The sequence below is a fragment of the Centroberyx gerrardi genome, chromosome 20 (assembly GCF_048128805.1).
Source record: "Centroberyx gerrardi isolate f3 chromosome 20, fCenGer3.hap1.cur.20231027, whole genome shotgun sequence".
Lineage (NCBI taxonomy): Eukaryota > Metazoa > Chordata > Actinopteri > Beryciformes > Berycidae > Centroberyx > Centroberyx gerrardi.
This window is the reverse complement of record NC_136016.1, coordinates 14047992-14060920: the sequence shown is the minus strand read 5'-3', so window position 1 is coordinate 14060920 and position 12929 is coordinate 14047992. Positions and strand designations below refer to the sequence as shown.

The 12929-nt window shown below is 42.1% G+C and overlaps 1 protein-coding gene across 1 annotated transcript in view; it reads right to left on the bottom strand.

Annotated features, from left to right (window-relative positions):
* Positions 1-2847: 2847 nt before the first annotated feature.
* LOC139928013 (zinc finger protein 385C-like) overlaps positions 2848-12929 on the bottom strand; it is a 43347-nt gene continuing 33265 nt past the window's right edge. The window contains exons 3-8 of the mRNA XM_071920352.2: positions 12353-12460; positions 8648-8855; positions 5863-6240; positions 4754-4956; positions 4028-4126; positions 2848-3078 (exon numbers count right to left, since the gene is read on the bottom strand). Coding sequence (XP_071776453.1) covers positions 2848-3078; positions 4028-4126; positions 4754-4956; positions 5863-6240; positions 8648-8855; positions 12353-12460 — 1227 coding nt within the window. The remainder of the gene's footprint in view (positions 3079-4027; positions 4127-4753; positions 4957-5862; positions 6241-8647; positions 8856-12352; positions 12461-12929) is intronic.

The following is a 12929-nucleotide window of genomic DNA, read 5'->3' as shown; positions in this document are numbered from 1 at the left end:
TGCACAGACAGATAGCGTAATATAATATTGCCATTGAAATGACAAGTAACAAAGGTCCCAGGCTGGATTCAAATTCAAGTCATTAAAGTGACATGGCAGGCGCCGCCAGCATAATCCACAAGTTACTCTTTTACAGAATGTCCCCTGTCCCTTTCAGATGTGCCATGGAAGTAGGCCTATATTATTATTATTCCCTCTTTGTCCCATGTGTTCTGTCTCTTTTCATTGTGAAATGTCTAAAAAAGCAGAAATATTATTAAAATAATATTGAAAAAGGGCATTTTCCCCATTAAAGCTAGGAGGTTCAGGGGCATGCACCCCAGGGAGAGAGATTTCAAAGTCTGCTTTCAAGAGCTTTTTCTGGTGAGTTTGGCAATATCCTTTCAATGAATAAAATTACACTAGGCTACTTTGAAATCAAATAGGACCCTAATCAAGTAGTTTTCATCTAGCATTAATCAAGAATTGAAATTTTCACCTTCATCCACAAGTTGCATTCTATCAATACGAGTCAATGCACAACTGTTTGGCATCTCTCGGAAATTCAGCAGTTCATCATTCATGTGGTCTTAATATCGATATTATTATTATTATTTGATTATTATTTGGCACGATTGTGAATAGATTTTGGATCAATCTGTCGTCAGCCCACAAGACTGTTTATAATGTTTTTTTCCAGACCAGACGGCTCCATTTTTGGATGGGAGCCAGTGAGAGTTTCCAACCACTAGCTTACCTAACCTAGCCTACTTAAGCACAGGTAACATTACTGACTTTAAAAATTACTCAAAAAAGTACAAGTACACTAAAAAGCTGCCTACAGTAATGTGAGTAAATGTAATTAGTTACTTCCACCCTTGCACTTAGGTTGATCTTATCCTGGGTTTGTAAGAGTCCAGTGGATGGCGCTAGAGTGCTGTCTGAAACATCTCAAATACCTCTGTGACAGCGACTGATCAGCTTTGCCTTTAGATTTTGAGACTGTGCTGGGTCTGGTTATGGGATTGGCAAGTGTCTACTTATGACTTACCTTGGGTTAATGTATCAGAGTCAATACTTGGTGGAAGATGGCTTCAAAACAACCAGCCACTGATTTGCAACATGTAAGTATAATTTATACAGAATATTATTCAAACTTTGACTATATTTAAAGCATTCGTTACTTAAATTATTATTATTATTTTTTTGAAGCAATTTATTCAACTTATTCATGGGTTATTCAACATTCTGGGCAATGATCATTACGGAACATTTAATATTTTTACAAAATTGATATAATACATTTTTTAGAATTAAAAGGTTATTTGCAAATTACATTTTCATTTTTTTGACCTTTCAGTTCTCTGCAATAACTATCACACTGATGATAGAAGTCAGTGAATGTGTGCCTTGAATCAAATCCTGTCAGACACTTTAGCCTTCTTCACCACAGCAAAACTATAATGAATACAAACAGAGATGATTTGTGGGATTAAAACTCACTCGAACGACGGTCTGAAGAAAGAAACAACCACGATTGTGTAAAAAAAACATTAGTATTTATCGGGTCATATACAATACAGTATGGACATTTTTTATTAATGAATAATAATTTACATTATTGCAATGGATGCACAGTTATACTAGTCATGATTTTCACCAGGTGACACTAAAATACAACTTCAAAATACATATTGCTTAGGATGATTCAGCACAATTGAGTATGTGTGTGTGTGTGTGTGTGTGGGGGGGGGGGGGGTGTTGCTAAAATGAGAGAAGGTAGTTATTTAATACAACTCTATAAAACTTAACAGGTTTAACTGAAAATGTCAAAACCACTTGTAATATTTAAGGACTTAAGGATAAATGACTATATTTTGGGGAACAGCACATTAGTCTGCCACTCCATATTGCACCTATCAGGCTGTGCAAAACCTTAACTCATCCATCTCACCAACACCTCAACAGTTTTTTATGGCTCATGTCAAATATGAGCTCTCTCTTTCAGAGTGGATGCAGACAACAAAAGTTCATGAACTCATTTTAAGCACTAGATCTAGTAGTGAACTTCCACTCTGTCTGTCTCCCTGCGGTGAATATACTTGGCATCATATCGGGGTGGTGGTTGATTGTCACCTTGTTATACAGAGAGAGCAAGAGAGAGAAAGACAGACAGAGAGACAGACAAAGAAAAGTTGAACTTCTATATTTATCTAAAGTTTAAAAAAAAAAAAAAAAGGTGTCCAGAGCAGACAATGGCTATAAAAATATAAAGCTGCCAATTTGCAATATCCTCAGCAATCCAAAGGTCTGGTCTCAGTTTTCATAGGTTTGGGGGTTTCATATTGAAGTTTCATGGGGGAATAATACAAACTGGATTTCCTTGATTTGTGTGACGAAATCTAAAACAGGATAGGACTCTTGTACTTGTTCTCCCAGAGTACAACTAGAAAGCTCTCAAAGTGATAGGATTTTGGCAACAGACACTTAGTAAGTAACATTTACACAGGCCTAGTGTGTTTGTCTATCATAGTCTTATTCATAAAACTAAACGATGCTTGTCGTTATGGCTTCCAGCGGGGTCCAGACCCCAGGGAGCATGCACTCAACAGTTTCTGAAGAGGGAACAGCTGAGCGATGGACCTTCCATTATGCGGGTGAGACACTGTGGTCCATCAGTACTGAGATCTCACTCCACACCGGGGGATTTTGGACACTGCACTTGTGACCTGAACCTGCCAAACTGGACATGCTGATATGCTGTCCTGGTGTCACTCACATCACTCGGGGGCTCTCGTGTTTTAGCTTGACCTCGTCCAGACTAGGCTAGGTTTAGCTCAGCTTGGCTCGTAGACAGTAGGCTCGCAGCTAGTAAGGAGAGAAGATGATGGGTGTGTGTGTGGCTCTCAGAGGTCCTGGGGCAGGCCTGAAGAGCGTGGGGCTGATCAGGGGGCCCTGGATGAAGGCTGTGGGGCTGGGTGGCGGCCGCAGGGCCAGGGGTCCAGAGGCCATGGTGCACAGGGCGGCTGGGCTGAAGGGACTGGCCAGGAACCCTGCCGGCAGGGCCTTGGACAGATGCTTCTGCAGGGCCAGCTTAGTCTGGATGGGGAGACACACAAGACAAGATGCCTGTTCACAGTCTGGAAAGAAAATGTACTCAAGAACTAAGAGAAGTGTCATTTACTGAGAGAGATCTGCAATATTTCTTTTCTCAACAACTCTTCTTTAGAACAGAACTGCAGTTCATTTTCTATTTCTATTGTAAGGTTGGCGTATCAAACTATAAGCTTTATTTTTAAGCCTTTTCGAAGCTTGAGTTGAATCAAGGCACCAACTTTAAAATAGCATGGGTTCTTCCCATTTAACAAATCTATAGTTAAAGGGACATTAAGTGGAATCCATGACTTTCATCAACCTCTTCAGCAAACAGTAGGAACTGCAAGCTAATTAGAGCAGAGATCCAACAGAAACGTCTGGAGAAGAAGTAATATATCACAAAGGAAAATACTGTGGTAATAATAATAATGATAACACTGCTTTGTCATTTGCGTTTTTGACTTGAGAACGAAATGCCAGTTGCTCGCTGAACCGGGAGGATAACCCTTCCATCTCCACTTTATTCCACTATGTTAAAAGACGTCCTCAAATGACTTCCATCTGGAGCTGGTATTTTTCAACACGTGTGAAACATATCTGTTCATTAAAGTTAATCCTCTGGAGCGATGCTTATTCAGACAAGGCCAACAATAGTGTGGTCTGTGGTCATGTGGTCTGTGTGTGGAAGGCCGGGGTGGATTGTTGGCAGCTCCTGGGACGGGCCTTAATATATCCCAGATAAGAATGGGATGGGGCTCGGGTTCGGGGTCTTCACCCGCAGATTGAGGTGATGCTTGTGCCCGCAGTTGTCAGTTCGAACCCCCTGACATGCTGGGACATCCGGGTAGGGAAGGTGAATGAGACTCTCCCCTCCATTGACAACTTACCCTGAGTTGTCAATGAGCAAGGCACTTCCTAACTGTGTGTGTGTGTGTGTGTGGTTAGTCCTTACCGCTAAGACAGCACTGGGCTGGATTTTAATGTAGGGGCTGAACTTTGGCTTGACAGGTTTCCCGGCCAAACGCTCTTTGTGTCTCCTGCTGCTCATGTGCTGGAAGGAAAGGAAAGGTTGTTTTACCTGGCAGAATACTAAGGTCAGGCCTTTCCCCTATTTATACTCTGTTTGGTGTAGTAGGAGGATTATTTGGAGGAGGAGTACTTGGAGGAGTAGCAGTGGGAGCAGAGGGAAGAAGAGGAATAGTTGGAGGAGTAGTTGTAGGAGTGGTAAGAGTAGGAAGTGTAGTAGGAGGAGGAGTAGTTGGAGGAGTAGTAGGAATATTAGTTAGAGCAGGAGGAGAAGTAGGAGGGACTAGTAGGAGGAGGAGAAGGAGGATTAGTAGTAGTGGAAATGTCTGAAGTGTCTTTGCATTGACTGCCATGAATTTAATACTGCAGGTATCACTCCAGCTGGAGTGCATTTCTAGCAAGTGATACAACAATTCACTCTGGCATTTCTGAACATTACACCATTCATATCTATGGTAAAAATAAATAAAAAGAAACGTTAAATATTTTAAAAAGTATACAGAGAATCAAAAAGTCAAATACATCAGCACATAAAGTACATGAACATTTGAACATCTGTATAACTGAATGTGGAAGTAGTTAGTCCAACACAAACAAAGAAATAAAATAAATAGTGGGTAGTCAGTGGGAGACGAGGGGAAGTCCCGCCCACCTGTTTCAGCTGTGTCTCTGAGTTGACGGACAGCTGGCACAGCTCACAGTTAAAGGGCTGGCTGGACACGCCCACCCCCACTCTGCTCTTGCTGCCCATTCGCTGCTTAGTCCGGCAGGTCGGCCGGGGCGATGACGTCATCTTGACCCTGCGTTGTGACTGGCTGCTGTTCGGCCCATCCAGCATCTGCTTGTGTTTGGAGCCTGATTCCACCAATCAGAGGGGAGGACCAAATGTCAGAATCATTCACTTTTGACTATAATTATCAATAATGAATGAAGCTCACTATTGCATTTTAAGTGCGCAGAAATTCTTTCTCTGGGGAACATGAAGACGAATTTGTGAGTACAATCTTTTGTCTCAATGCAATGACACAATATTGTATCAATGAAAAGCCCATGTGCCTTAATGCCGGGGCAGTGATAAGCCTATTTACTTGCGCATTCACACTATCTGTAATTTTCCTCCAGCAGTCCTCCCTAGCCTTGGCAGCAGCAACAGTGTTACTTTTCACTGTTACAATGTTTTTTTTTATTGCTCATATTTATTCATTTTAATAGTTTTTCTTCTTAGGAGAAGAGCAAAAATGTTAATAATCAATTTCTTTCCCATAATTCCCACTTTTACAGTCTACTTGACATGTTGAAATAGTAGGCATCATATGTTTACATAACCCCATAATTATTTATAGTCTACTTTATTGCTTTTATTGTTTTTATTTTATTTTATTATTTTCTACCATTTGTATTGCTTATTTTTATATTCTACTTCCTTTTCCCCACTGAATCATATTACGTTTGCCACTGCAATGACTTAATTACCCCACAGGGGTCAATAGTTTCATCTTATTTTAAATATGCTGCTCTGGATCTGTCCATTTTGCATGCCATTGGCTATTTGTTACAAACCCCACAACTTTTATATGAATTGAGTTGGATTGAAAAATCCTGGGTTGCCAGAGCAAGTGAGACCAGTTAGCAGGATTGTTTGGGTTTTTGAAGCCAGCTACTGCAAAGATAAATTCTGAGATTGTGTGCAGTTTGTGTCCAATACACTGAGTGACTAATGAATGACTGGCTAATGAATACTGCAGCTATTGTAGTACATACCACTATAGTGAGCTTCCAGCTGGGAGCTGGAATTGACTGTCACTTTGCACACAGGACAGTGGAGAGGCTGCTTTGTGTTGCTCCCCTTGGCCTCCTTAGCCTCTTCTGTCTCCTCCCCCTCCTCCTCGCCCCCGGTGGAGTTTCCCTGAGGGTCGGAGTGCGGGGCCGGACTGGGGCCGGGACTGCAGCCTTCCATGGGCGCGCTGTCTGTAGTTAGCTCAGAGAGCTGCGAGCCAGGGGAGACCTGCGGGGACAGCTGAGGGGAGAGGAGCGTGGAGGTGTCCATGGACGAGGGCTGTGAGGCAGGAGCGGGTGCCAGCGTGTTCCCCTGGCTCTGCTCTGCTCGCTGCTGCGCTGGCTGGGAAGAGGTGCTTGGACCTGCAGACAGACAGCTATATAGTATAGTTGCACTGTGACCCCACTTATACCTGATATTAAAATCTGATCTATATCTGGATATCTTCACGGAAAAATGCATGTTACTGCAAGGTGTAAATGCACACAGCTCTCATTTCCATTGGAATGGCATCCCATCTGCCAGATGGCGCACATTATGATCGGATCTCAGCCAGCGTCAGCCAGGTGTAAATGCAATCCTTACAGTGGGTTCACATTAGTGAGGGAGTATCCTCCCACGGGGTTGAAACGTCATCACTGATTCACTGAAGGTCTCCAACATGATTCGCTCCCGCCAGTCATCACATAGATGAGTCACTGTAGTTGCATTCACAGCAGCTCAAACACGATTAGAACAAAAATGACATCAATGTTTCTGTTGCATCCTACTGGAGCCGTAGAACACAGCCTCACCTCTGGTGACCCTACACCTGCCATCTTTGTTTTTGTTGACGATAGATGGACATGCCACCTCCTCACCTACCTGCCTGCTTTGCATAGTGCATGCAAAAAATTAGATCTGATCTTTAGTTTAGTTTAGTTGCTGCTTACAAGCTGATGCTAGCAACTGTATTCTCTTATGGATGAATCACTCATGAACATGAATCCACTGTAAACATGGTTTTATAATGGCATGACAATATATGCATTCTAGATAGATAGATAGATAGATAGATAGTGTGAGATGTCCCTCACACTACCTTTCCTCTTCCTCATCCTATCTATGTACTTTTCTTCTTCCTCTACCATCTCCCTGTCTTTCCTTTTCTCTGACCATATCTCTGTTCCTCCTTGTCCCTCAATCCTTCTGCCTCTCTGTCCTTTCTCTCTCTGTCATTTGTTCGCTTCCTCTGCTCAAGCTCCCTCTGTCACCATCAATCAACAACCATGGCAACCCCTGGATGTAACAAACCTATCATTATGTGGTTAGAGGGAAATTGATAGGTGCTGGAAGAAAATGGGCAGGGGAAAATCAATAATAAAAAAGGAAAGCCGGACAAAGTATAAAAAAACAGAAAAGAAGATGGAGAATTCTTTTAGTCAGGTACAATGTGAAGCCGTCTGACAAACGACTGAAAGGGAGTAAGGAGAGCCAAGTCCTTACTCTTTGTTGAAGAAAGCATCAACCTTACAATAGCTTTCACATTATGAATGTGAAAATTATCCATTGCTTAGATTCAAGTCAAGCCCCAAAACTGAATTGCCTGAATATGTTAGGAACCTGTTATAACAGCTTACCTTTTTTCTTTTTTTTTCTTTTTTTTTTTTCTTGACTTGGGATGTCACCACTGGTTTGAAATCGATATATTAATTCTACACACATTAGTACCCTCTATAAATCAATACTTCAAATATGGACCAAAGGCCAAAACTTAGTTTGGCTTTTGAAGCCAATGCAGAAGTCCTGGGGGAGAGGGCCCCTCTACTGCCCTCTACTGGCTGGCTGCAGAACAACTTGAAACTCCACCTACCTCAATACAAATCAATGGGACCAAAGCACATCTTCTAGGTAGGAATATAAAGTCAGTAATTCAGTAATTCAAGTCAAAATTATAGTCAAAATAGCTAATTTTATTTCTTCTAACTAATTTCTTCCCCCATATGGTGAATTCTTTAAAATAACTATGCTATTAGGAAGATATTAGCGTGAATTTCAGTGCATAAGCGGCATAATGCTATTCTCAGCCAGCAGCATCAGCCACGGCTTCGGGCTACAAGCAGGTGTCCTTTATGCTTATATAAGGCAATAAGGGCTGGCTTTTCCTACCTCCACCTGCTCCACCCTTTTGAACAATGTATTTATTGCTTTTCAACAATAGTAAGACAATTAGACAAACACCAAGACAATATTGAAAAGCATAATTAACAAAACATTACTGTGGCCAAATAACTAAATAACTAAATAAAATGTACAAATAAAAAAAGAAAAAATTATACACAGGTGAAAAGTGAATTAATAAATAAAGAAAAGTGTTATTCTCCTCTCTGTTCTGCTCCACCCTTTTACTATAGTGCTCAAACTGGGGCAGTGTAGTCTATGACATGGACGTTAGTCACGGACATTACGACATAACACATCTCAGTGAATGTTGTGTTGGCACTGTTGATTTAGAACCACAACAAAAAGCAAAGGAAGCAAAGCCACTTGGCATCCCTCTTCAACTGGCATCCCTATTCAAGTTCTTCAAGTCATCTCATCTTGCAGGCCTTCTTTGCTTGATGGGAATAATTACCCATCTGACAGACCCAATGATAGCGGGACAGGTAATAGCTAGTAATTAGCCAGCTGAGTGGCAGCTACCAAGCTGCTAAGTGCTTACGACTCCCCGATTGCCAGTAATTACTCAGAGGATGGAGAGAGAGCCTTTAAAAAAGGAAAGATTGATACCTGTGATGTCTGTCAGATGTGCGTCCATCAGTGCCACTCCCCCTCCTGTCTTCCCCCTCTCTCTCTCTCTGTCTCTCTCTCTGTCTCTCCCCGGGGTCGAGGGACTCTGTCCAATCCTCTGCCGGTTCCTCTGTGTGTTCCTCTGGGTGTCCAAGGCCTTCAGCTTGCGAGCGTGCTTGTGACCCTTGTAGTGGGCCTCCGCCTGGGTCTGGCCACAACACACACACACATGCACACACACAAGCAAAACAAGCAGAGGAGCAAGTCAATGTATATGAACAGAATCACTGACATCAGTAAGTCAGTGGAGGATTCGTATGAAATCAATATGTACTTATGGACTATGATTTCTCCATCTGCTATAGAATTCCACTTCACATGGAATTGATATATTGAAAAATGCAGCATCCAGGAGGACCATAAAGCATTTTTCCATTACGTATTCCATGAGGCGAAAAACTAAATTTTAATGGATTGATCCCATGTGTATTTGTGTTATTTCTACTACGTATTTCCAGCACTACAGATGAAGGTGAATATTGCGTTGGTTTCTCATGCTTCCATGGCATTGGAGAAAATGATGCGATTGAGCATTTGACTTGGAGGAAGAGTCACATCATCATCATCTTGATCATCATCGTCATAGTTGTGGACAAATGAGCATCAGTTTGACTCATGGCGTCTCATGGCCAGCCTCTCAGCTCACTGGCTCATCTTTTCCACTGATGCATTCTGACACAAAATGGCCCGTGTCCGTTTTGCTCCAGCACAAAATGACCTCTGTGTCTTTCTCAGAGGGAGAAAACACATTTGTAGCAGTGTGACAACAGATGCATGCAGATTTGGAATCCCAAAATGGCTCCGGATGCCTGCAGAAAAGCAAGACGTGCGCTACGGAAGATCTACTGATAACAACTACCAGTGCACCAATGGTTATATTGGAATAAAAAAACAACAACAAAACAATTGAAGCAAAACACATTTATCTGGTAGTTCACACACACTTGGTTATGAGTGAATGTTTCCATACATACACACATATCAAATCTGTACATACACTAGTTAGCTTCAGGCGTTTTTTTGTGTCAGCTCCAATTCTATAACATTTCCACTTCATATTCAGTTCTTTCATAGATAGTTTTCTTATAATACATAATATGGCACTCTTTATACTTTCAGGTATGCTGTGCTGAAACAAAGTTATTGCTGTTGTGATTTTCCACATTTTTGAGAAAAATGCAGTCTGTAAAAATGACCCCTTGGTGGTTTAATGGGGTATAAAAATCTTGACGCTTCTAATGAAGAGATAATTGAGGATAAATCACCTGCTCTTGGCATGTGAAAAGCTCAAATAACTTTTGAGCAATTTATCCATGATGTCATGTGTACACAGCAAACAAAACCTTTTATACAGGGAATAAATTTATGCAACACCAATGCCTTTCTGTACATGAAAGACACCAATGCACTACTTAAACCAAAAGAGAGCTGGGTGGTTGAGTTTGGAACGGTGTTACAAGATTTGGCATATATCAAGCATCTGGCTGATTCACACGAGCCTGTCAGATAATTTGGCATTGCCTAAATTATCCATGCCAGTTTCCAGGCATACATTGTAGACAGTATAGCCCCTGCTTATGCACATTCAAACCCACAGCGTGTAGAGGTAATATTTTAGTAATCGTGTGCATAGAGTGGAGGGGCACAAGTCTCCCCATCAACACTTTGCCGAAAGCTTAGCCTGGCACACACACAGAAAGGTCACCACCATGGGTCAAAGTGTGTGGTGGGGAAGAGCGGGCCGGGCAAAGGGTGTACGACCCCTTTGGCTACGTTGAATGTCAGTGCACACTAGCCATTCAGCGTGACTTGCAACCGAGTCAGAGGGATGAATCTGTTCCCATCCGCATACTACCACACTATCTAACATGCCAGTGTAGTATGCCAACATGTTTACTATGTACCAGCATAGTAACTTCGAGAATAACATGTGGATTAAGTGTCCCGGGACGGCAAGAAAACCACAAACAAAGATCCTCAAAATCAAGACACCTGAAGGAGACTGTCAGGACTGCTTAGCCCCTGCTGACCTGGATTCAAGCAGCTTTATGCATTCTTACATCATTGATGCCCAAACTCCACATACACAATGAGCAACCATTGTCCTCCACAAAAGGGCAGCAAATTTAGAATGTCGCACTTGATCCTTCAGGCTTGAATCTTTCATGCTGTTTTTTTCAGTGAGTTTAGCAGCCGTGGGCCTCTATGTGCAGTCCAGTTCCAGCTAGTCAGTTTTGCCCCCTGCTGGGACCTGGTACCTGCCTGCAACCTGGCATCCACCGCCTGGGTCAACCAGCACTCTCAGCTCAGCTGCGGGTAACACAGAGGGGAGGAGGAGAGAGCCTGTTAGCTAGCAAACAGACTCCTGACAACATCCTCGAAGTCCGAGATTTAGGAGTTGGAGAGAGAGAAAGAGAGAGAAAGAGGAGGAATTTAGGGCAATATAATGGGCTTGTGCCAGTGTCCAGCTTCCTTTAAGTTCCACAGTTCACACAAAGAAGAGTCATTGTCATTCCGCCAGGTTCCTCCTAACAATATAAATGCAAATATGTATAAACTAACTCCATAGGAACAGGAGCCAAATGAATATGAATTGGGAGGCGTGATAAGGAGAAAAAAAGCAATAGGACTAGCCAACTGGTTTCTTCTCAGAATCCAGTGGTCAAGTAGAAAAATAGGAGTGGTGGGAAGTTACTGATTGGACTGATAGGACAGGAGAGGGCATTATGCAAAGAGTAGCCTGCCTCAATGCTGTTCCATACCAACAGCATGTAAATATATTGTACGGGGTGTGAAATGTTTGAATGCAGAGATCATCAAAAGATGCCCTATAGACAGCAGTTCAGCTCTGTAGAATTTCACAAAAAACAGAACTGGTTTATCTATCTATCTATCTATCTATCTATCATAAACATTATTGTATATTCCATAGAAGAGATTAAGGCAGCCTATCAACTAGGGAACCAGAGAGCTGAGACCAATTAAATTGATAATTAATGAATATCATCAGTCATGTTTGTGTCTTAAACAATGTATTTTCATCTATGTATAGAAATCCCTGCTTTCAGTTTGCATCAAGAGGGTTAGAGGGCCTTGCAGCTTGTCAGTAAAGTGAGGTAAGGCTGATTTAATGCTCCTTCCATCATTTTATCATATAAAAAGATGCATAGTGCGTTGATATGATTTAACTAATGAATATACTGCAGCGAACCAGACAGACAGGCAGATATAAGTTGAGGAGTCAAACGTTGTTCCAGCTCCTTGTGGTGCTTTAACCGTTAATCCAGGCCTATCTTTCAGCTTTACCAGATGGGAACTGAAAGAACTCCAATCTATTTTCATGGGAGAACTTTTGCTTGCAGCCCCGAAAACAACATTTTTTTAATTACTTAATGCTCAATTTTGCAGCGTCCTCAATTTAGCAGCAGCGCTCGCAGTCTCTGTCAAGTGGAACCCAGAAATGCCTGGATTGTGGTTGTTAGAAAACATTATTTTGTCATATATGTTGCACAAATGTATTCAGTATGCACACACACACACACACACACACACACACACACACACACACACACACAGGGTGAAGGGGGGGCAGCTGGTGTGAGAGCAGGGTTGAGATTGGAAGAGCAGGTTGGCTGACTGACTTACAGTGGAGTTGAAGCGCAGGTGACAGATGTTACAGGAGATGATGGGCTTCTTCTTGGGCAGAGCCACACCAAACGTGTGGTTGATCACCGCCTTCTGCACTGGGTCCATCTGGTAGGTGCACACACACACAGAAACACACATACACACACACAACAACAACACAGCCAACAACCATGCAGAGCAATTAGTCAAGCCCCCTCTTTGTCAGGCTTTAGTTCCATAACTAGTTATTGCAGAGTTACAAACACATCCATGAGCCTTAAAGGGATACCTTGCCATTTTAGCAGTATACAGCTAGTGGTACCAATTGTTTCAATGAGGAATGCCAACAGGCCATTTTAACTAAAACGTTTTCCCCACAATGTGATAAGCGCCCTGTGAAGAAAAACATTAGAAATCAGATTAAAAAACAGATTAAAAATCAACATGTATATTTTCCCTGTCGAATTGTTTTCCAACAAATGGCATGTGACTTATCCTTTTCTGTCACAATATTTAGCCCCACTGAACCATTTCTGCATCCTAATAAAAATAATGGGACAGTGGGACGATGGGGAGCAACATATAGAGGTAATAT